The sequence below is a fragment of the Psittacula echo genome, assembly GCF_963264785.1.
Source record: "Psittacula echo genome assembly, chromosome: 1".
Taxonomy (NCBI): domain Eukaryota; kingdom Metazoa; phylum Chordata; class Aves; order Psittaciformes; family Psittacidae; genus Psittacula; species Psittacula echo.
The window spans coordinates 18694052-18718397 of NC_137735.1; the positions used below are offsets into that span (position 1 = coordinate 18694052).

At 35.9% G+C, this 24346-nt stretch overlaps 1 protein-coding gene across 1 annotated transcript in view; it reads right to left on the reverse strand.

The window, feature by feature from the left end:
* Positions 1-24346, reverse strand: part of ADGRA3 (adhesion G protein-coupled receptor A3) — a gene marked incomplete at both ends in the record, with an annotated part of 61205 nt that overhangs the window by 23879 nt on the left and 12980 nt on the right. Inside the window, 7 exons of the mRNA XM_080639145.1 lie at positions 3802-3966; positions 4847-5060; positions 5869-6029; positions 7576-7647; positions 8498-8569; positions 9867-9938; positions 16540-16611. Coding sequence (XP_080495271.1) covers positions 3802-3966; positions 4847-5060; positions 5869-6029; positions 7576-7647; positions 8498-8569; positions 9867-9938; positions 16540-16611 — 828 coding nt within the window. The remainder of the gene's footprint in view (positions 1-3801; positions 3967-4846; positions 5061-5868; positions 6030-7575; positions 7648-8497; positions 8570-9866; positions 9939-16539; positions 16612-24346) is intronic.

The window sequence follows — 24346 nt, forward strand, 5'->3', positions numbered from 1 at the left end:
GAATGAGACAGAGGAACTGATTCCAGCTGCAACTACATTCACACTTCCCTTACTCTTTATTTTTGCTAAGTGAACGTTAACCTGAGTCATTCCCAGCCATGAATTGTTTCCTCCCAATACTTGTATGAGATGAGCTAATGAGGAACTCTCCACTTTCCACGAAGCCAGAAAGGACATTCCTCCAGCACGGCTCAAAAAGGTGACTAATGACACGAAATTCTCATTATTCAAACAAAGGCTACTTCAGTTTGGCTGTATTCTCAATTTCTTATGAGCTTAAACTGGAATGTCTTTCGCAGTTTACGTAACTGCTAGGAGAAGTGCAAATTTGGACTGTATTAACACTCTTATTTCACTGCCATTTAGAATTAGGTGCTCAAAATTTATCACATGTACATGAGAGTAGACAGCTGTGCAGAAAAAAGATGGTTCATTTACATTTAAGTACTGTAATTTCATTTCAGGAAAAAAAAAAACTAGACCATGAAATTATGAAAGAATCCTTTTCTGCACGCATATTCATTCCATTTTGAAAACATTAATTTATTTAAATCAACAATACTTGCAGTCACAATGAGCTTTTATGTCATCATTTCATTAGCTTACAGGTAGTCTAATATTTTTTTCTTATTATACCTTAGAAATTCTCTAAATTCAGCATGACACTTACAGTTCTAGGATTAATTACATCCAGTGAGTAATAGTTTTCAAAAGGGTAAGTCTTATATTTAAGAAAGTTTTCTATCAACTACCAGCACAAAATTATTCTAAACACAACAGTTGGAGGATTTACTCAAATAGAAGCATTAGGTTACATTTTAACATGCAAGCTTCATTTTCAATTTAATCATGGATTGTAATATCAGGGATATTATCTGAGTAAGATTTAATACTTTTTTTTTTTTTATATTGGTTCCATGATGAAGACAGTTTTTGCCTAATCTTTGTAAATTCATGCTAAACTACTATTACTGCCAAAGACATTGAAGACAAGCATCCACCTTTGCCACACTTTGCTATCCCCTCTCTGAAGGGATAAAAATCTAGATGTCAGTTTTGAAACAGCTACCAAGCTAAAATGACTAACCAGTTCCAACTAAAAAGCTATAAAATCAAATTCACCTAGGATCATTTGCAGCCATCTGCTCAGAACCATTTTCTCACTAGTCAAAGCCTTATTTCCATATGGTCTCAAAGGTGAAAAATTACTCTTTATTATTACACTACCTAAACTACAAATGGAAGTCTGTTACAGTAAACCCAGACACAGTGAACTTTTTCATACACTGAACATTTCCTGAAATCTTATTTCTTTCTACTGAATTCCAGAGGGGGTAAATCCTATTACACTGAACAGTCACTGAACAGCATAGGTTAATTTAATGGAAAACACTTTGAAATAAGCCTTTACCATCTGTTTTCACCTCCAATGGCAAATTCAAAGAAGAGCAATTCACACTTGTATCATAAAAAAAAAGCATAAGTGATTTAAATAGATGTGTTCTTTGATGAATACAGCATGCATCTGTTTGACTTTCTTCACCTTTTGTCTTACACAGGAAGTTCTCATTTTCTAAGATAATGCTCATCCCTGCAATTGAAACCACCACAGTGTAAAAAGAGGATATGCACGAAGTTTTTTATACAAATAATTCCTTACAATGTGAAAGGGAAGTTCTTCGGTAGCTCCAAATTGTCTCTGTGCAGCAGGTTACCTTAACACTACTTCCCTTACTAATAGTTCCACATATTCGGCTACCCTTCCCAAATTGTCCAACTGATAAACATAAAAAAGATGAACTCAACAAATGCTCTTGCTCAGGACTTTACCTGAATTCTTGCTATAACTGGAGAAGGCCTTCAGCACTTGAAAGCTTGTCTTCTCTCCCTCAAAATCTATGTACCAGCAACGTGCTTTAACTTACTTTTAATTTCTTGAGATAAAAGATTTACGCTCTTAGACTAGCTGTATAGAAATAAGGCAACTTTAACAAACTCTAGTGTACACAAGGAAAGGAAGTTTGTAGCTGTAAACAGAAGATCAAGCAGAAGATCAACATAGTCAAGCAGCATAAGGAAAGTGAAAATAAATGTGTGTAAAAGCAGTTATTACAACATTAAGAAATCCTACAGATCGTAGTGAAAACATATGTTATGACATACACTAATTCTCAGTAGGAGCTATTGCAGGGAGGTACAACAGAGTAGTTATAAAGGGAATTACCTTACAGATAGAGAATCTATACAGAAGCTATCTGTTACAGCTGGCACCTCCAGGAGTAACGTGTTGTTAGAGTGACCAGCAGCAAAAAGATCAGAAAAGGGAAAACAGGTGAAGAGGTAAGAACAAAAGATAAACATAATGGAACATCAGAGCTACCACTACAGTCTCAAAAATCATTAAAAGAAGCACCATTCATCTTATTTATTCTAATATTCATAAGGTGTGTGTATGTGGAGAATATCTTGTGTGTATTTATGTGTTTGCATATATATATACACATACATAATTTTTATAAAATATATATATAGAGAGAACTCATTTCTTATATAGCGATTTTGTCATACAGGAGCAGGAGGGTTTTAAAAACAGAATGATAATCTGATGGAAAGCCCCGGTCAGTACGCAGTCCAACTCTAGCTTACAGGTCATCCAAAAAGTTTTACTCTATTCCAATAATTTCATTTATATATTTCAAATATTGTCACTTACTTTCCATCTGGGAAGATTACTTTCCATACTGGGAGGAGTGGCTGACACACCTGAAGGCTGTGTTGCCATTCAGTGAGACCTGGACAGGCTGGAGAGTTGGGCGGGGAGAAACTTGATGAAATTCAACAAAGGCAAGTGTAGAGTCTTGCATCTGGGGAAGAACAACCCCATGTACCAGTACAGGTTGGGGGTTGACCTGCTGGAAAGTAGTGAAGGGGAAAGGGACCTGGGGGTCCTGGTGGATGGCAGGATGACCATGAGCCAGCAATGTGCCCTTGTGGCCAAGAAGGCCAATGGCATCCTAGGGTGCATTAGAAAGGGGGTAGTTAGTAGGTCAAGAGAGGTTCTCCTCCCCTTTTACTCTGCCTTGGTGAGGCCGCATCTGGAATATTGTGTCCAGTTCTGGGCCCCTCAGTTCAAGAAGGACAGGGAATTGCTTGAAAGAGTCCAGCGCAGAGCCACAAAGATGATTAAGGGAGTGGAACATCTCCCTTATGAGGAGAGGCTGAGGGAGCTGAGTCTCTTTAGTTTGGAGAAGAGGAGACTGAGGGGTGACCTTATCAATGTTTACAAATATGTAAAGGGTGAGTGTCAGGATGATGGAGCTAGGTTTTTCTCAGTGATGTCCAGTGATAGGACAAGGGGCAATGGGTGTAAACTGGAGCATAGGAGGTTCCATGTGAACATCAGGAAAAACTTCTTTACTGTGAGAGTGACAGAGCACTGGAACAGGTTGCCCACGGGGGTTGTGGAGTCTCCTGCGTTGGAGATATTCAGGGCCCAGCTGGACAAGTTCCTGTGTGATGTACTCTAGGTTACCCTGCTCTTGCAGGGGGATTGGACTAGATGATGTTTTGAGGTCCCTTCCAACCCTTGGGATTCTGTGATTTTGTGATCTCTTTCAAACATGTGAACTAACAGGCTCCAAGTCTAACATTCCATGGTATAGTTGTGGGCACTTCTTCCAACACATACTAATTTAGTACAGTTAATAATCTACTACACATCATTTACGAATATCCACATAGGTGCCTTTAAAGCATAATACTAATACTTAGTTAAAAAAAAAAAAAAAAAAAGTTACACACCTGAAGTCCCCTTTATTGTTCACAACCCTCTCTGGAGGGCAGTACTGCGCAGAACTTTCTAACACCACAATGTCTACTGTCCTTGTGTTATTCCCACGTCTGGTTTGTACATGGCAACCCCAGTTTCCTGTGGAGCCAGCCTGAATGTTTGAGATTGTCAGTGCACTGAGAAGATAAAAGAAACAAATAAAACCCAAAAGTCTTGCAATAAAATTTATATAAACTTTTACCAAAAGATGAATAAAGTACAGAAAGACAATGGAAGAAATAACCAATTACATACAACTGTGAGCGATCTTACAAAACCAAAGCTATCTATGAATCCATGTACTGTAATTCACACAGAAATATTTATTATACTTCTAGCTTTCATTTTTGCCAAGGTAGGAAAGCAAAAGAACAGCCATGTGAAAAAGTTCCTTGACTTCAGAAAGAAGTCCAAATTCCCCACCTGTTATTATCATTGCTCTCCAGCGCAAATTTTTTCTAGTTGTTCCAGAAAGGCCAAACTAAAATAACTTCCCAAATGCATAATTTGTGATAAAGTTTAGAAGTCCTAACTTACTAATACAACTACAGGATATATAACACTTTGTAAATGCTGAATGAGTCAAAAATCTGCTGCAGGCAAAATAAATTATACTTACAGATCTCTGCTGGAGATCTTCAATATTACCAACTATGGTGTGTTCAAAAGGAACACGAAAAATCCATAAGCAGTTCACTTAAATACCTTTTTTTCCATAATTGCAATGTTCTCCTGCAACAGTCTCTTGGGTAACTTGCTCTAGCTAATCCTGTTGTAAGCAGGTGGGTTTGACTAATCAAATCACTAGACCTCCCTCCTCAAACTTGGCAGTTAGCAAAGGTGAGCAAATCAAGGCAATTTAAGAGATGTGTGAAGTTAAAAGACTACTTCCCTAATTGGGATATTTCTGTCTACATATGTTCACCCAGCAAAGATATAAGAGGGCCTTACTGGTTATGGAAAGAGTCACTAAACCAGAGCAGAAAATTAGTGTAAAATAAGTTTTTATGGATTCACCTTGCAATCAGTGAGCAGTTATGAATCATGTTTTTTTCAACAAAAATACCCTGGGACTCATCAGTTTCCACTATCTTTCCATCCTGATACCACAAGACTTGCATGTCTTGATCAATATATGAAGCCATACACTGAAAGGGTAGGCTATCTCCTTCAAACACAACCTGACGGTGAGATGGAGTCATATAGAAAGATGGTAATTCAAGTGGTGGTTCTAGAATTCAAGAAATAAAATGAACAATTAATAGCAAGAATCTGTCATATATATAATTTTCAAAAGAGGAGAAAAATACACTGAGTGCAAGATTGATATAAAAGCTATCTTTCACACATTGGATATTGAAAACCACAAATTCTCATCATATTCTTCTTCCTTTAAGGTAATACACTTCAAAAAATCTTTTGCTACCCCACATCCAAAAGAATGAAGAATATAAACTTGAATGAAAAATACATGTATGCATTTTATTTCTTTGTAATTTCTCACTATTAAGATTTCAAAGTCAAAATACATGCTTTATTATTTTGACAGTAACTCTAAAGAAGTTCAGCAAGTTGGTCATTGTTTCATCAAAACAAAAAGGCTAATCAACAGCAGAATCATCATGTAGAAAACTAAGTCATATAAGCAAGACCTTTAAACTTCAGAAATTTGGGCTCGGAATAATTTACACATCTTAAGTTGGATAGCTAGGCTTTGGAACAAAATTTTCAATTTCCGACTCCTCTTGTGAAGTTTGGGTAAAAACCCCTGAAAAACATGGCTTACCAGGAAAAAGGAGTTTATCTCCACAGAGTGCTACGCATCCTTAGGTTCTACAAACTAACATCCACAATCACCAATTTATTTATTTCCAAAGCAAACACCACTGAATCACCACTAAAGATTCACCCCTTGAAAAAGAATCAGTATTACCACTATCACGTAAGTGCTGGATTTCAGGGAAACAAAGTTTGTTCACTGATATTAACAGAATATGGAATATGTTAGAAAACAAGTATCCATTGTCCGGAGTGCTTACCGCAGGTTAGAAGCTCCTGCTTAACACCAGTCACCATCTGTGACTGAAGTGACTTGGGATATGCACATTTAGTTTCACGTACAGTTATATTTCTTTCCTTTAACCACTGATGCATCCACAGTATGTTGCAATCACAAAGAAGATAATCAGTCTGAAATTCTCTGCAACACAAAATAAGTGCTCACAGTGACAAAATGCAACACTCAAAGGTCTGAAAGCTTGACAACAACAGCTGTGCGATGCCTATGTCACACACACAGAGTCCAGCAGCCTGATCCTACATACATATACAAGTCTGCAAACTGTGGTCTAAGAACAAAAGTACACACTCCCCAAGAAAAGGAATATTCTCCATAAATATGAGCAACATCTGTGCATGAAAGGTTTTCTAGTAATTTCTTTCATAGAGTAAGTTCAAGTATTTAATTGAGCATTAACAAGGAATTGCTTGAATATGCATCAACATAAGTTAAGAACACATTTCATTACTTCATTTTAACAATCAAATGCTTTAACAATAAAATCAACAAAAATACAGTCTTTTACATATTTCTCTTTTCAGAACCACTATTCACATGATTTTAATGACAGTTTTATTCTGCTTTATAAAAAAATCATAAGTCTTTTTCACTGATTCTTAAAGTCTTCTCTGTACAATTTAATACTTTCTACTAAAAAACCCACCAAATATCCCTACAGGTGTCTGATGCAGTCAGCTAAATTAAAAAAAGAGTATAAATATTTTATCTGTTTAGAAACAGTTAAAAATGTATCAAACCATATGGCTTTGTCTATACTGTTTTTTATTTCTAGTGAAAACGTAATTTCTTTTTCTTTTTGCAAATATCTAGAGGATAACACAACACCACAGACAGAACACTTCAAACACTAAATCAACATTCCTGTGAAACTCCATTTGGTCTTTGTTCACAGGAATTCCTCCAGACACACATTTTTAATAGCAACAGTTATACCCAGGCTCTTGTCAGACCTGTGATGTTCTTGGACAGCAACCTTTCTGTACACAAATAAAATAACAGGAATAACAACTTATGAACAATTAAAAGAAGCTGAAGGAGGGAAAGAAATATTTGCCTTTATAAACAAGAAACTCAGTGTCAAAGCCAAAAGTCAGAGCTCTTGACAAAGTCCCAGTACAGTGAGCCAACTGTCATGAGTATCAGGGAAAAATGCAAGCTAATCATCAGCACTGGTAACTTTTTTCATTTACTGTCTTCCTTACACAAGACTACAACTCATGAAATTAAATGAGAGAAAAGTAACATGAGGTTGAGATGTACACACCATTCTATGCAACAAAATTATACTGTTCTAAAGGATTAAGATCTTTCTTAAAAGTATTTGTTTCCTCTGTAAAAAAGGTGTGGAACACTGTATTTATTAAATATAAAGTAATAAATGATGCATACAGAATAAAGCTTTTGGAAGCCCAGATGCAGTTACAGCTTTGTTCTCTCAGAATTAAGTTACCAAATATTGAGCAACTTTTGAAGGAAGTTATATAAACACACAAATATCTGTACATACATTTCCTATGTGCTTATTCAGATAAAGAGGCTTAAAGTTAAAGAGGCTTAAAAGTAAAAATGCAGAAATGTAGTACAAGCAAGTATGTGAAATGGTTTTTGTTAGGAACACAAATGATGATGTAAATTAAGATTAGACACAGTAGATGTAAGTACTTACAGAGACTTTAGTGAACCAAGATGATCAAATGTTCCCTGTGTAAGTGTAGAAAACAGATTTCCAGAAAGATTCCTAAGAAGCAAAAGCATCATGATTCGAACTCGTGCTCAAGCAACTGACATCTGAAATTAAAAAACCCCTCTTCAAGATAAAATTATTTTAAAACTCACAAGATACTATTACAACACTGTTACAAAGACCGTAAGAACAATAACGAGGTCTGATAGCCTATCAAAATCCCAAAATTATATGCTCCCCAGTACTTTTTTAGCGGAACAATTTTAAGATTTGGAACAAGGATTGAAAACAAATACTTTGTTTTTATTTAAAGCAACAACTAGCACATGCTGAGCATACATTTCAAGAAGTTTAAAATTAACTTTGTTGTTCACAGTGAACTGATGTTGCCATTAACATGCTATTAAGAAGCATGGTTGAGATAGCAGAATGCTTTTTAAAAATATTATACATCCCACTTTCTCTGTTATCAGTGAGAGCATTGCCTAAGACACTAACAACCAGGGCAAAGAAACATTCTGTAATCTTACATGTTATCTCCTGAATGTAAATGAAGAACTACAAACTATGCAAGAGAGCCAGCAAAAAAGAACCACACTGATGCCATGATATCAGGTGTGGATTTTAAAAGATTCTATGACCCTGAAATATTTTTGTAAGGAAAATACTTTGTACAGTCTGCTAGTCCCACCCCCTTGCCCTGCTACACCTTGGAAGAAACTGGGAAATGTCTGCAAAGCACACAAAGCACTGAGTAGCATGGTTTGGGTTGCCTCTGCTACACACCCTCATGGTCACACTGCTTGTCCTTCAAGCACATGCTTAAAACAAACTACTCCCATTGAAACAAAGATTGTTAATATATATAAGACTAAAGAAGTTATATACATCAAAATATACTTACAATCTAATTAGATTTCCAAGTCCTCTAAATATGTCTGCATTCAGGCAGCCTATTCTGTTATTAGTCAAGTCTCTGTAAATAGGAAAACACAAAAAAAAAAAAAGGAAAAATCATTTTCTTTCCAATGACATAGTCTGCAAACAGAATCATGAATTTTAGTTGAAATACTTAACGGATTGAACCAGATTTAATCTTTTTCAGCAAAACCCAAATGGTACTGCTGTATGGGTGTACACAGACACATAGAGTCCTTATTCCATTTCTACAGCAATAATGGTTTGCCCATACACGGTTAAATGAGCCTTGTCTGATCAGTAAATCCCCTTAGAACCGGCTTGGCTTACATCACTAGAAGTAAATTTTCATATTTGTACAGTATATTCATTACATGTGCTACATCACTTAATTTAACATGCCAGAGACCCCTATAATGGTACATTTGTTGTACATAAGTAGGACCGCTTCTATATTTACACTTACATAAATATTTAAATATTACATATTTTACAATGTAGGTCTTAAATCAAATTGCCAAAAACATTTTAAAGTAAAAAAAATTAAGCTTGCAAGCAGTAATGGTCCAGCATTGGTCCTTCACCTTTACTTTTCAGGTTTCCAAAAGTGCAATTACCAATAAAATTTCCTTCTAAGTGAGGCAAATCATCTAATCAGTGACAAATGAACATATATACTACAAAAACTTAAGAAGGAAAGCTGTATGCTAACTAGAGGAAGCAGAGGAGGGGTAAAGCAGCAAAATTACTAAGACTTAAAAGCTGTCCCAGATATTCTGAAAATCTGAAGAGTGAAAAGGGGAGACTAGATGAGAGGAGGCCATCATGCCAATATCCTGTTTTTCATGTTTCATCTGGGACAGAATTTTTACAACGAAGGTATAAAACCTTAAACACAAAAAATGTGTTAAGGGGAATGTTGGCACAACCTTCAATCAAACGGCATTAACAGTGCTATAACTCAACGTAGTATTAATAGCAAGGGACAATGTGTTCCACCATGACCTTTTGGGGGGAAAAAGAATCATAAGGAGTTTAACATTTAACAAAGCAAGACTCAATGGCACCAAAGCTCTGAACGAATGTTCACCCAGTGATGTTTCAAGTCACAGAAACAAAAACAGAGGAATATAAGAAAAGACTGTCCGTAAGAACAAATGAGACTGCCAAGCCATAAGCAGTGGATGTTCTTCAGTCATAAGACTGAAAACAGACTTTGTTTCATACATAAATATATGTACATATTCAACTTTTAATATTTAATAGCTTAGCTATCTAAATTTCCAGAACCTAAGACTTACTCTACTTCTCAGGGGTTGTTTTGTTTAGACTGACTAGCTATATATACCACTTACAGTCTCTTCAGAGATGAAAGCCCCAGAAAAGCTCCTGGATCTACCGTACTAATCAGGTTGTTCTTGAGGTCTCTGTGGAGAAAAATGAAGACATTACATTTACCACAAACTACCCTTTAAAACAGATACACAGGCATGAAGATACACTTAACTTGTTTGAAAGTCTTGTTTGAAAACTGAAAAAAAAAAAAAACAACAAACCCTCAAACTCACCCCCCCCAAAACCAACAAAAAACCAAAACAAAACCCCAAAAACCCAAACAAAACCAAAACCCATGCAACACATTTCTACTTTTTCTAACAGTATTTTTCACAATTTGAAAATCTGTATTTCAATTAGAAAGAGGAATATAAACAGCACGTGTATTTCATTAAATATTTTACCAGTTCCTATCACATGAAAGGTTATAGAGCTAAAGATACTTTGCCACAGTGTCCCAGTAGGTTACAGCTGCTCAGGGTGTAACATTTGTTCATCACACAGTACCATACTGTTTAGCAACAGTTGTTTTCCTCAGCCTACCCATTTTCAAATACTTTAGCAGTGCCCAACACCTACCAAAAGAAGCAAAACAAGATCCTAAAAACACACCAAAGACACAACATCGAAAGTTGCCACTGATTACTGGCACAAAAGCAAAGCCCTGGCTGCAAATCCCAAGTAAAGCTGGTGAAAAACTCAGAGCACAGATTTTTAAATCTTAAGTTTCCAGACTATGACATTGTAAGGAGAAATGTGAGGTAACTATGTCATTAAACTGCTTAATTAATTGTTCAAGTGATACAGGAGTTTTAACTCCTAATTCAATGTATTTTGCAGATACCACTTAATTTGAAAGGTCACAGAAAGTATCTGTCAGCTTCTACAGTTTTGAACAAACTCTTATCACTGCACAAACATTAAAATTATTTCTACCTCCTTATGAAGCCAAGATTTTTACTATACTAATATCTGAAACTTTGCAGGCACTTATTACTACCAGAAAAAAAAAAAAAAAAAAAAAATCATTCCTTGGTAATATCTGAATGTTCTGCATTTGAAAAGAAAATCAGTAATTTCAACTAAAGTCAATGCTTTAGTATGCAAGGGTGGAAAAAACATGTCTTAAACCCACCACAATGTTAACAATTCTGCCCAAAAGAGAACAGCACAAGAAGATTATGTCTACCATCACACAGATATGCATGAGTGAAAACATAAACTCATCCCAAGATTTCACGATACCATTTCCTGCAGACAGATTAAGAAGCCGTGGTAAAACAGTGTCATGGCACATGGATCACACTTCAGTGCTGTGCCTAATAAACATTTTTAAATACTTGAAATATTTGAAATAATTTAGATTTACCTTGCAGTACAGTAAATGAATTTTTAATAATCACACCCATCTCAACTTGATTTTCTTGCCTTGGGACTGCCAACTACTTACAAAGCAGTTCTGGGAGCCTGAAGAACCGTCATGTTTTAAGCCTCTTTCTGCAGGCTTATAAACCCAGTACCAAGACCATGACAAATTTGAGAATACTAAATGTTATTAATCTCTTATTTACCATCAGTGTTTGCAACACAAAGAAAAATAATATTCTGCATATTCAAAATTTCAGTTTAAAATCATGTAACTCCCACTTAAACTTAAAATCTCACTGTGGAAAATGCTCAAGGAAGAAAAACCTGGACAACATGCCTTGGAAATCCACTAGCTGACAGATTATCAGTGACCATTAAATTAATTACTTAAATTCAAAGCATACACCCTGATACACCTCTTTCTTAAATCCACTGCTTCAGTGTAAAGTTTTAAAAGTAAAAGCAAGAGTTTTACTATTTCCACAAACTGCTTATACATTTTGTCAGATTAGTTGATAGTACTTACTAGTCTCTTCTTTATGTAATTTTTTGCCTTTTTGTTTCCTCCTTAATACCAGTTCTAGAGGGATAATTACACTAGAATGGAGAAATTCTCTTTTAAGAAGAAATGACAACAAATACGTGTTTATAAAACTCAGTGTGTATTCTGTTATTTTCAAATAAGATAGCGAAGCACTAACGAAGCACCATACTAATTGTTAAAAAAAAAAACATCCTGAAAGCCCAAATTGTCAGCATTTTCTCAATCAGCATCTACAACAGCTGGGGAGTCTCCGGGGATTTTCCCCCCTTCCCAGCAGCAGTTACTAGTAAGCACTAGCTATGCATTCATCTATCAGAAAGTATTAGCAGATGAAAACTGTGAAATAAGATATTTAAAGATCTCAAAATTAACATCGAGCTGACATGTCTGGCAGCTCTTCTGAAACAGTAAAAGCTGTTGATACACAGGCGGGTGCAACTGCCAAGATTCCAGATCTAGGACAGTTTCTAAATGAAGAAATGACAATCGTGGGTAAACCAACAGATTGAGAGGATTCTCATATAAAAAGGAGGTGGGGGAGACAATCGTGTTTGTCTTTGAAGTTTCCGTTGGTTTTAACACCTGTAAATACATCTATACAAACTATTCATTTTTAGCAATGGGATTTTAATCATTTTTCTTTGGAAAGCTCAACTAACAGGATACAGTCATAGATACCAATTTGTCCAAATAAAAAAATCTGTCCAAAATAAATCCATTAGAAGAGTGTTTCAGTTAGGGTAATATTACAACTCCCCAGTAGACAGTTCTGAGACCTGGACATTTTCCAAATGGAAATTAAAACATCATTATAAAAATAATCTCTTAACTTTCAGAAAAATTCTTATATACACTTCTGAAATCCCCTCACATGCAAAAAAATTCAACAGCAACTTAGATCACTTCATTTTGCTGTTTTGTGCTTACCCTATCAAACCACCTGACATGCACTGATGAACTCCAAAAGTAAAAATTTCAAAATGTAATGTAAATAAGTTTTAAAAAACAAAATGCTTAAGCCATTTCTGCAAACTAAAGCTAAAACCTAGACCATAAAACCTATTTGATTCCTTCAAATAATTTCTATAATTACTTCCAACAGTACAGAATATTCCAAAGCACTCAATTTCACAGCACAGATTTTTTTACCAGAGACTACAAACCTATTTCCCAAAAGCACCACTCATCTTTTGGAAATTACCTGAGAAGAAGGTGAGGATGGGAAAAGCAAGTATTTTGTTAGTATCTTGTTAGCCTAACATGCTGGATCTTCTCCTGAAAGAGCCATAGCTAACAAAAAGATGGAGCTTTCAGAACCAAAAGTAGAACTAAAGTTAGAGCAGAAAACAACTTCATGAATATTCCTGAACTGTTTCTCTGCTCAGTAAAATTCAAACAAGAAATACTGATACGTTCAATCTCTTTTAATAACTTCAAAAAAAGAAAAGATTCAGATAAACCATTAACAGAACTCAAGTCTATCTTTTCACATGCTCCGCTGCACTACCACAGAAAGAATTAAAATCAGAAATTATTACTCTCTGAAAAACTACTAGATGCTTCTATTTTTACTTAAAGCATTCATATATATGTAGACTGGGGCTGTAAAAACAGGAGACAAAAATAAGACTGTCTACAAATAACCCTCCTTTCACACTGCATATTTTCCCTTTTCAAAGGTATATTAGTATATCCTAAAAATACTTTGGTAAGCCCTCACCATTATTTATAGTTCAATAAATATCAAATCCCTCTTCTGCTATCTAAATACCTTACTAAATCCCCAGCCTGTCTCTTCATCTCTTCTCCCTCATGTATGATTAAAAACAGTACTTTACAAATACGTAATCTTCCTTATCCTTGCAAAAATCAACTGGCAGCATTGACTAGCTTCCAGATGGAAAGACAGCAGTTTGCTTCTAAACTGGTGAAGTTTGAATAATGCTGTATAAATTATGAATTTATAATTATAAAAATGAAAAATTAGCTGTCATAATTTAGTTGTGCAAGAAGTTATTTCAGCATTTAAACTGCAGGAAATTCATAGCAAAACATACCATTAACAAAGTCAACGGAGTAAAATATTTAACATCTTTCTGTACAGATACTTTAATTATCACTTATGGCAGTTAAAATCTTTGATCTGCTTACTGTTATTTGCATGAATGATGCTGTAATTAACAAACATTTCACCCTCCAGTAAAACAAAAAACTCTTGTTTTGGTAATCTTATCCCGTTTACAAAATAATTCATTACCAAATCTTACATCTTAATAAATTAACATACATACACAAAATTATTAACAAACAGATCTGAAATTCTTACTTGGGGGCAGCATTTTTAATGTACTTCCCCATAATTTTAGGCATACAAGCAACAAACAGAACAATCTCTTCCTTGCAACAGTAACAATGAATAATTGTCAGAAAGGGATGAGGTCAGAACATAACATGTTTGAGTAAAACAAAAACCTAAACGGCTGCAGATATCATATCCCCAAGTTTATTTGAAGAACTAATAAAATAACAGAAACCATTTAAAAATATGTACAGTTTCATTAAGATGCCCAAGAACTAAATAGGAAAAAAAAAGTTTAGAGTGTTAACACATGAATTATGAAATAGTGAATGTAAATTTCAGGATTCAAATACTGATTAAAATGCAATTAAATACAATTATTATGCTGATACATGTTCCTGATAATAGTATGATTTATTTTGTTTTAAATGCTTTGGTTAAATATATCTGTACATCTAACCTCTATCCGAAAACTATTAAAGAGAAATGGCAAAAAATATTGATTGGCAAGTATAATGTTACAAGGAATGAACAAGCAAGCATTAAATGCATACAGAATCTCCCCCCTAGCAAGTAGTAGTGTTAAGTGACAATGCTACTGTCTGAATGAACTATTTAAATGCTGAGTGAACTTCTTTATCTCTGTTTCCTCTCTTAAGAGTGGGGGAAAGAGCATATCTACAAAGGAAGAAAATACTCAAAGAAACAAGGGGAAGTATGAGTAGTAAGAAAAAAAATCAAAATAAGCAAGAAACTGTCAAAAACCTGCAGTTTTGAAGGCATGCAAGTTATCACCATGTACATTAAGGAGTGTAATTTGAATCGGCTTAACAATGTTAAAATTTAAAACAGTTACAGTGCCTTTCAATTTTTCTTCTACTAAGGATTAGCCATTTAAGTTAGAAAAATTATCTTAATTGCAGTAGTAGCTTCTGTTCAGGGTCACAAGAACATTTAAAACAGAAAAGTTTCAGTTTACTGTGGTTAGATACTGTTCTTAAATAAGTCATGCACAAACAAAAAAATAGAAGAGAATGTCATTAATGACTAGTGTCATGCTAGTTATCCCTTCCTTCATGATGAAGGTGCCTGATCATTTAGAATCATTTGTTGAGGTATTAAGTGTCACACCAGCGTACATAAAGCATGTTGTCTCCTTCAGATGAGACCACCACATCCTCTAAAATACTATCACAGGTCACTTCAAATGCTCAAAACATGATGACTGCCTTATTTTCTTTTCATTCATAAAAAGGGAAGATATTAAAAAAAACCTAAAAAACCTTACAAATAACAGGAGTTAAATGGACCAAAGCTAGGTTCTTATGATTTTAAAGAAAATTAAGATTTGGATTCATAGAGCAAATATAAATTATCACCTCAAACTAATTAGAGTTTCAAGTATTTCCTGTCTGAAAATTTTAACGAGTTATAACAAATAACAACTGTCAGCAGATGCCTTTATTACCTAAGCAAGGATGTCAAAAGAATGTGTATAGATCTATAATGCCATCACTCTGATAACCTTGCTTCTCTGGCATGCTGGCTTATTTCTATAATAAAGCTCATCTGCTAGGGCATAAAACAGATCTTTCTTCTGGCATGTGGGGGTGGAGTGGTGTAAGTGTTCGAATTTACTTAGGCCAGGTGACCAGGATTGCAGCCTTCAAGCTTTAGAGGAAGAATAAAATACTTTTAATCCCCTGAAGCCAAATTTCATTTGGAACGCTTCCTAGATGTTGTGAGATGATTATGAAGCTGGCGACTTTCCCAGTCAAATGGCCTAGAAAAATCCTTATCTCTAAAGTTTCTGCTTGCTCCCAGGTAGATCAACCTGCCAATCCTGACCTTCTACCAGCTGGAAAAAAGCTGACTGTAACAGAAGCTAAAATGCTTCTTATGCCATAGGCAATATATCATCTGAAAGGGAAAGAGAAAACAGGAAGCAAAACAAAACAAAAAGTTACTCCCATCAGATTTGCCCCCATTCTCCTCTCCCATGCATTCAGTATATACTGAAGTTATGAAGAAGCAAAACTGTTGAAGTAAATGTCAACAACAAACTTCAAATGGACCTAGCCTTCATCTGCTTCCCATGCAAATATCCCTTACTATTGTTCAACAAAGGGTTTGACACTTCATAAGAAATTAAAGAAATAGTTTTCTTTACAATGTAAGGTTTCATGTTATGAGACTAACAACAACAAAGCACATCCAGTTGGTGTAGCATTCCACTGAACTTCCTACAGAAACTGTCCTAATCACACCCACTGCTCAGATTATCCCTTTATGCTGTTACATGACATTCACATCCTTGAAGAGAATACTTATCTGTGTTAACTCTTCAAACACACACAAATGAAAATACATCAAAATAAAGAACACATCTCTTAAGATATTTTTGTTTTCAGAATTATTAATGAAACAGAAACAGTATATAATTTATTTTTAAAGTGAAAATAGCTTCTTAAGAAGTGCTTACAATCTTTCAAGAAGGTGTAATCCAGAGAAAGAGCCATTCTTCAACTCTGTTATTTTATTATTACTCAGGATCCTGTAAACAAAACCAGACAAGAACAATATTTTTTAAGTTTGGTAACAAATTATTTGCTGCAGCTTACACTTCTGGTGTACATCTTTCTGTTTAACAGCCTTTACATCAAACTACAATGCTTAACTCATTATCTGAGGTGTATATAACAGCACTGCTTAAAGATTCTGAATGAGAAGAAGAGGATTTTCTGTTATGTGCCCCAACTAGCATGCAACTTTACATAATAAACATATGAAAGTACCCTTATAAAAAAAAAATCATAATAAACCACCAGAATTGGCATAATAAATTATGGTACTGAACAGCCAGTCTACACATTCAACATTCTGTTCTTTCATACCCATTTTGATTTTCAAAGCCATGTAGCATATTGCCTCTTTCCCCTCTCCTCTGCTGCCACCCTCAGCTGCTTGCACAAGTTCACTTCTCCCATGTCATGCCACCCTTCCCAGCCATCATCCCAGCACATTGATCCTTCTTCTCAATGCAGTCTTCTTAAAACATCTGAAAAAAAAAAGCTCTGCAAGCACTCCTCTTACATATCATTTTTTCTCTTAAAGGACCACACAACTGCAAATTCCCTCTTCCACACAAATAAGTGGATCAGGTCCATCTAGACAAGTCATTCTCCAGTCACAGCTGTCTGCAGATGCGAGTTATCCTAAAGTTAGGAAACCCCTTGTACAGCTGGGCACTTCCTTACTTAGAAGGACCCTGCTTCCTATACATTTTCACATTTCTCTATCACAAAAAAAAAGGGTGTATTTTCCTTTCGAATCACAAAATTTTAGCATCCACAATGAAGTCTCACAGTACAAAGCTCTGCTCCATAAAGAGTGCTTCATCTCATACGTTTTGAGCACAGCTCCTGCTGTCTTCATTTGATGCTCTGCATTTCTTACATTGAAACAAGCAGTAATCAATCCCTACCTTACCCTCTCTTTAGTGTGCAATTATGTAGAAACCTAGATGGTCTCTTGCCAGATGGAAGATTCATATTTTACTTAATTACTCTTCACACAAAAGTAATTTTGTGCCACCATAATAATTCCTGAGCTCTTTCCAGCCTTATTATGCTAAAAAAATTCTGAAATAAGACCACCAGAACTCCGTCTTTAACAGACAAGTCATAAATCTGCATAATGGGATAATGATGTTCTGTTTCCTACTGTTTTGTTTTTTTTTTTTTAATACGTAATATCTCTTCACCACTTGTACTAAGAATTGAAGATTTCTGGTCAGTCCAGTGCCCATCATCGTATATATGAATAAAGAACTGTCATCATTCTCGATACAATTTTCACTGTACTGCTTCTACCACTTTACTGCCCAATTATTAGTTTCATAAATGTCTTCCAAAACACTTAACTCTCTTCCTTATTACATATCAAGCAACTCACACTCACAATGTTGTACACATTATGAAGAAATATGCTGTGCGTTTCAGATCTCTCAAACTCCATTCCACTGAGAAGGCTAACCATTTACCTCCACCTCCGCTTCTTATTGTCCAGTAAGTTAGCTGTTCATATAGTGATTTTCCATTTCAGGCTGACACACCATTTTCATCAAATCCTTTGGAAAGGGACAGAGAGACAGCTTTTGGAAAAGCGTCTGTCCCATCATATCAACTGGATCATCCCTGTCTGCAGATTCTGAAAAACTCAAAGTCTGTGGGGAAGAGCTTCCCATTACAGGAGATGTTAATATTCCAGTGTACATCTCTTTCTCTTTGTCTAGGTGTAAAGTATATTTATTATAAACTCTAAATTTATGATAAATTCTACTGATTTGTTCAATATAAACAGACTCAGAAACATATATTTCTCCTAAACTCCTGATGTGCTTACGAACATGTGCATTTGCCATCCCGCCAGTCCTCAGAAATCAATTTAATTCTAAGCAAGACTTCAGACATTCACCATCTGACTTCTTCATCCTTGAGCTCTTCCAAAAGCTCTCCCATGCACACCATCATGTCCTGGAAATTTATTCACGCTGTCAGATTGTTCCACAACTTCTGCTACAGTCACTTCAATTTCAGACAAGTCCTCCGACAAACGCATCTTACAGATCCATCACGTCCATGCACTTCTTCACTTATACCAATTACATTTTCAGGCACTTAAAACTGCCACTAGGAGATTGCTTTCCAGCCTACTACATCTTTCAGATATCCTTTAAAATAGCCATAAACTACACACACACAACACTCTTTCATCTGATATGTAAAATTTATTATCTAATGACAAGGATTACTACTTGAAAACACATAATGAATAAGGTAGAACTAAAATATAGAAATACCAGTCTATGAAAACAGCACCATTTTGACACAACCATGTATTAAGCTAAGTAGCTTTCTTTGCCAGGTTTCTCAAAGTTTGCCTCAAGTCTCCGTGGCTTAGATGAACATAGGGCAGGCTTTTTTTGGTCTCAAAGCTCTGATTTTACGTCAATCTCTCTCAATTTCATGCACACAGAATCAAGAAAGCTGAACAAATTATTTGAAAATCTTTCAATTTCCAGACTGACAGACAGAAGTTTGAAAATTCTTTGAAAAAGTACAGATTAAAATGTTCAACCAAGGTAACAGTTCTGATGCTAAAAGGAGAGACTCTATTCCTTCTCCTCCCCTTAATACCATGTATTTCTGCAGCTCATCTCTAGTCATCTCTAGTGTCCACTGCTCTGCAAGCAACGAATGTTAAACTACACATTTACCCAAGGCATCTTTCAAGAGATCAATTTGTGTCAACTGTAAAAGCGTGATCCTCATAGTATGCTACACAGTCGGCTAATCCCAGGTGAAAGCTGATCACAAGAATGGTAGAAAGGATGAGAAAAAAAATACTTAAAAGTATACTGAGAATTTGTTGTATGTGCCTATAATGCCTGTAACATCCACTAGAGTGTCAACTAAGAAAACGTGCTCTTGTGAAAATACAGTACTAGTCAAATACATTAAGCTACCTTATAGGAAGGAAAGAAGGAAAATTGCCCCTTGGCTGCAGCAGTGATAACCTAGATGACCAAACAAATGAAACAGAGTATTTTCAAAAAACAGATGTACAAATCCAGGAAGCCCACGTACTCTTTAGAAATCTACATGTATTTCAAGGAAACTTTGCATCAAGGAAGGCCCAACATTAACAGAAACAGAATACATATTTGCAAGACTTCAAGTTTGGTAAGCATAATAGTAATAATCTACAACTTGGAATGCCTGCAAACCTAGTAAAATTTAATCAAAGCATTAAAATCACACATCCTGAAATCTCTGAAACTACTTTCACTTCTACTCAAAAAGGTTTTAACCTATGTAGTAAGTATTATTATAGAAATGGTAGGTACAGGATTCATTCTGCAAACCAAATCTATTGAGAGCACAGTACATCTTTATTTCAACACCCTCCCTGGTTTCAGAAACGTCAGTAGGAAGAAAAATAGTAACATATAAAGAAATTAAGGCATGCATAAAACCCTTTATTAATAGTTAATGCAAACTGAACATAAAGCATAACAGCAATGGCAAGAAAAAAAACACCGACCAATTTCAGACTCATGGATACAATAAGAAGAAAAATATGAGGTTCACAAAACATCCAAGTTGACAGAAGCAAGTATGCACACCATCATCTTTAGCAGCACAGAAATAATTTGTATTTTTGTTATAACTGATTTCACCTTAACATTTATTGATTTTATCTGTATTTTTCTAGGAAAAAAGCTATTCAAAACAGCAGAAACTACTTCAAAAGCAGCTATAACTGACAGAACTAAATTCAAACTAAATAAAAATTACAGTTCTATAAAAAAATATATTTTTCTGACATTGCCTATAAAATAATAGACCTAAAGTAGAAGCCTTTGAATATCTGTGCACCAGGTAAATTTCTCTCTGGAGTGTGATGTACAAATTATAGTCAGCCTGATTTAGTATTTTCACTGCAGAGGCTGTTACTTGCTCAACCATAAAGGTTTAGTACAATAAATGGTAGATTTTACAACACTCCATATAACCTAAGACATTTCATCACACTTAAAAATGTTGTAAGTGCAATCTTTAAAAAAAAATGCAGTTTAAAACTTGCTATTAATATATTTAGCCTATACATTATTTGAAGTGTTAAGTGGTGTGGCATAAGATGATAAAATACAATGAAGCATTCACCTCAAAGAAAACGTTTTATAGTCACTTTCACAATTTCTGTGCATTAATGTACAGTGAACTGATGGACTGCTATGTATCACTTAGACAGCAAATTATTTGTGATCAGTAATAATTCTAAGTTACTAGTTTAAGACTGTAATTTTTCCTGAGAAGCAAGTAATTCTGAAAATACACAAGCTTTTCTATCATTAAGAAATTTAAAGGGAAAACCTTAGACAGCAACATATCTTCACTCATCCCCACCCTGTTCAACTCTTCTTTAACAAGTGACTTTGCAACCTAAGCTATGCACTTGGAGATTTCACAAAGGGGTTTCCGTAGCCCAATGTCACTGTTGCTCCACATGTCTCACAAGCTCCAGAGCAGATTTCCACCACATCCCACAACCCCTCTTTTAAATGAGCGACAATACCTGCTTGGACTAAATGCATTTTGCTTGCCTAACCTTTACATAACTGCAAATAAAATATGGAACAACCGCATGCAAACATATAGCCACAGGAATTAAAAAAACTTTAAGAAAAGGCAGCTAAAAAGTAGGTTCTAGAAAGCATTATTAACATCTCAAGCCACCTTAAAGTAACACAAACAAGCAATAAACTCTCCTTTGATCAAGCAGAAGAGTTTTATAGACTAAGAGGCAAAAAAATGTACCTCAGAAAAAAAATAATTCCACCCCACCCCCTCCAAGAAGAACTTCAACCAAACCAACTAACCAAATACCACCCCAGGTTTTCACCCATTCCAAGAACATTGCTGAAATGTTCCTTTGTTGAACAGCCTTTATTAAGCAACCCTTTATTAATAGTGATCCTTTGTTGGATCGGAAAGCCCTGTTTCCATTTTGCTTCATAAAGTGGCAGAAGAATTTGGCAAAACTCTGCAAAGAAACTCAACTCTGGCTCTTAACTTATTGGCAAGACCTTTAGCTATTGATGCCCAGTTTCTAGGATGCAAAACATAACTACGCAGTCCAATTCAAAGTTTGTCCTTTGTACTACAAAGAGTTTTAGCAACAGATACTAAAGGTATGTAATGATTCTTTTCTTTTTGATACAGCAGGAAGAAAAATAATCAAGGCTTGATTTGTTTTTATCATTAAAGTGAAAAGCACCAAGTGAAAAAAGGTTTTATTCAATAAAACAGTAAGACAGCAGTCAACTAGACAGGAATTTAGAATTCATCTGCGAGCTCACAAATTAATCCCTTCATAGGATACTACTAAAATATACCTCCATTAACACTAGTACAAAATAGTTGAAATGGCCACCAAGAAGGCTGTACAAAGCCCGGGAGACAGAGTAACTTTTAGTTGAATGCTGAAGGAGCTTCCAGAACACATTTTAAGAGACTCAAATAGAGAACCAGGAAAAAGAAAATAAATCAAATCATTACACGATGACGGCTGTATATTCTAAGGACTAGGAAAGCATCCACCAACAAAAACTTGAATAAAATAACCACCTGTACAACCAAGAAAAACGCTTTCTGCTGAAAGCTGTGAACATGCAAAAAGAAACACATTTTTCAAAGTTTATCTTGTAGAAGCTGTAATTTAACAAGGATATAAAATCAATATTTTTTAACAGTTAGTATTTTGCCTTCTAGTGAGTTACTGGTGTCAAAGGGAAAGAAACATAAATAATAGACTGCACAGAACATGAACAGGACTTGCATAAAAGTAACCGTAAAATGAAAACACTCCACAAGCTACATATAAAGAATTACAAATCTTTCCTGAGCCTCTAACAAAAGGAGACAGTATTTTCCAATTTAAAAAAAGCATTATAATTGAGAAAGCTTAGCAATGAAACATTTGCAAAGTAGTTTGCATCAGATAAAAGATTTCCTGTACGATTTCATTCTTATGTATCTTAAACAATATTAAGCCTGTAAACTAAAACATTCAGATATAGCAAAATTACAGAATTAAAAGTGTGTCTATATTTATACCACTCCATTTGTAACTGGGAGTGTCCTAACTTTATATCATGTAATGATGGACCTTTTTTTATTTCCTACACGATCCCTGAACATTCAAGCATCCAATTTCTTCTAACACTAACTCTGAGCTGCTGTTTCTAAAGTTAACCAAAAGGACTGTAACATTACATTCTATGAAGCTTCATTCAAGCTCTCTCTCCCTTAAATCTATTTAAGTTTAACAGAAGATGATGACCTTCTTCTGTACACTCCTTCTTACTTCTGTAACACTCCTAACTTACTCCCCTTCCTTCTGCTCCTTCCTGAGTTCAGAGAATCATAGAATGGTTTGGGTTGGAAGGGACCTCCAGCTTTCTTGTAGGCCACATTTAGGTACTGTTATGCTGCTCTACAGTCTCCCCAGAGCCTTCTCCTCTCCAGGCTGAACAACACCAGCTCTCTCACCCCTCTATTCATAGGAAAGGTGCTCCAGCCCTCTAAGCACCTTGGTGGCCCTCTGAACTTGCTACAACTTGCTGCAACAGGCTCAAGTCCCTCTTGTGTTGGAGCCCCAGAGTTCGATACAGTACTTCAGGTGAGGTCTCTGTCGTGGTTTAAGCCCAAGCTGTAAATCAGAACCATGCAGTCTACTGCCCCCCCCACCTTTCTTCCCTCCGCTTCTGGAGGGACGGGGAGGAGAATCAAAAGAATGCAGCTCCCACGGGTTGAGATAAGAACAGTTTAATAACTAAGGTATAACACAAATCACCACTGCCGCCACCAACAATAACAACGACAAGAGAAATAACAAGGGAAGAGAATACGATACCGCCCGCCGGAAAAGACAGCCCGACCGACCAGGGGACGTGCCCTTCCGGGTAGCTCCCAGTTCCATCCCCTGGCATGACGTGCTGTGGTATGGAACACCTCCTTGGCCAGTCTGGGTCAGGTGTCCTGTCCCCGCTTCCTCCCGGCCCCTCCTCCTCCCTGGCAGAGCATGAGACTCACAAAATCCTTGGTCAGTCTAAACATCGGTGTTATCAGTTTTTTGTTCCTAGGCCAAAAATCAAAAACACAACGCTGCAACAGCTACTAAGAAGGAGAAAAAAAAAAAAAAACTGACTGCCACTGCTGAACCCAGGACAGTATCCACCCCTTGTTCCATACCATTCACGTCATGCTCAGATCCCACATTTTCCATATACCCTCACTCTCATCTCGGTGCACTGTTATCTTAGTGCACGGACCAATTCCTATAAAGCTACTGAGTCCATTCGGTTCATGATGTTGGGCTCCATCTCTTGGAACAGTCTTTCAGGGCAGAAGAAGCTGTGTGCAGTGTTGGATCGTTGCCTGCTGATGCTGATCATTCCTTTACTGTAGAACTCATCCGGTTCTATCAAAGTTCATTCTCTGTTGGGATGATGGTCGGAGGGAAGTCAGGGCCAGTCGCTGGTGCCCTGCAGACTTCTAGTTGATGGACTATAGCAGGCAACAGCGTACAATTGAGTTCATTGTCTGTTTTCCCCTAAAATCAAATCCTCTTGAGGTACGCATCGGACTTCCCCATCTTCCCGCATTACCCACCAAGTATATCCAGGTCCCTGAGCAAAAGCAATCCCACGAGTGGGTTTGCCT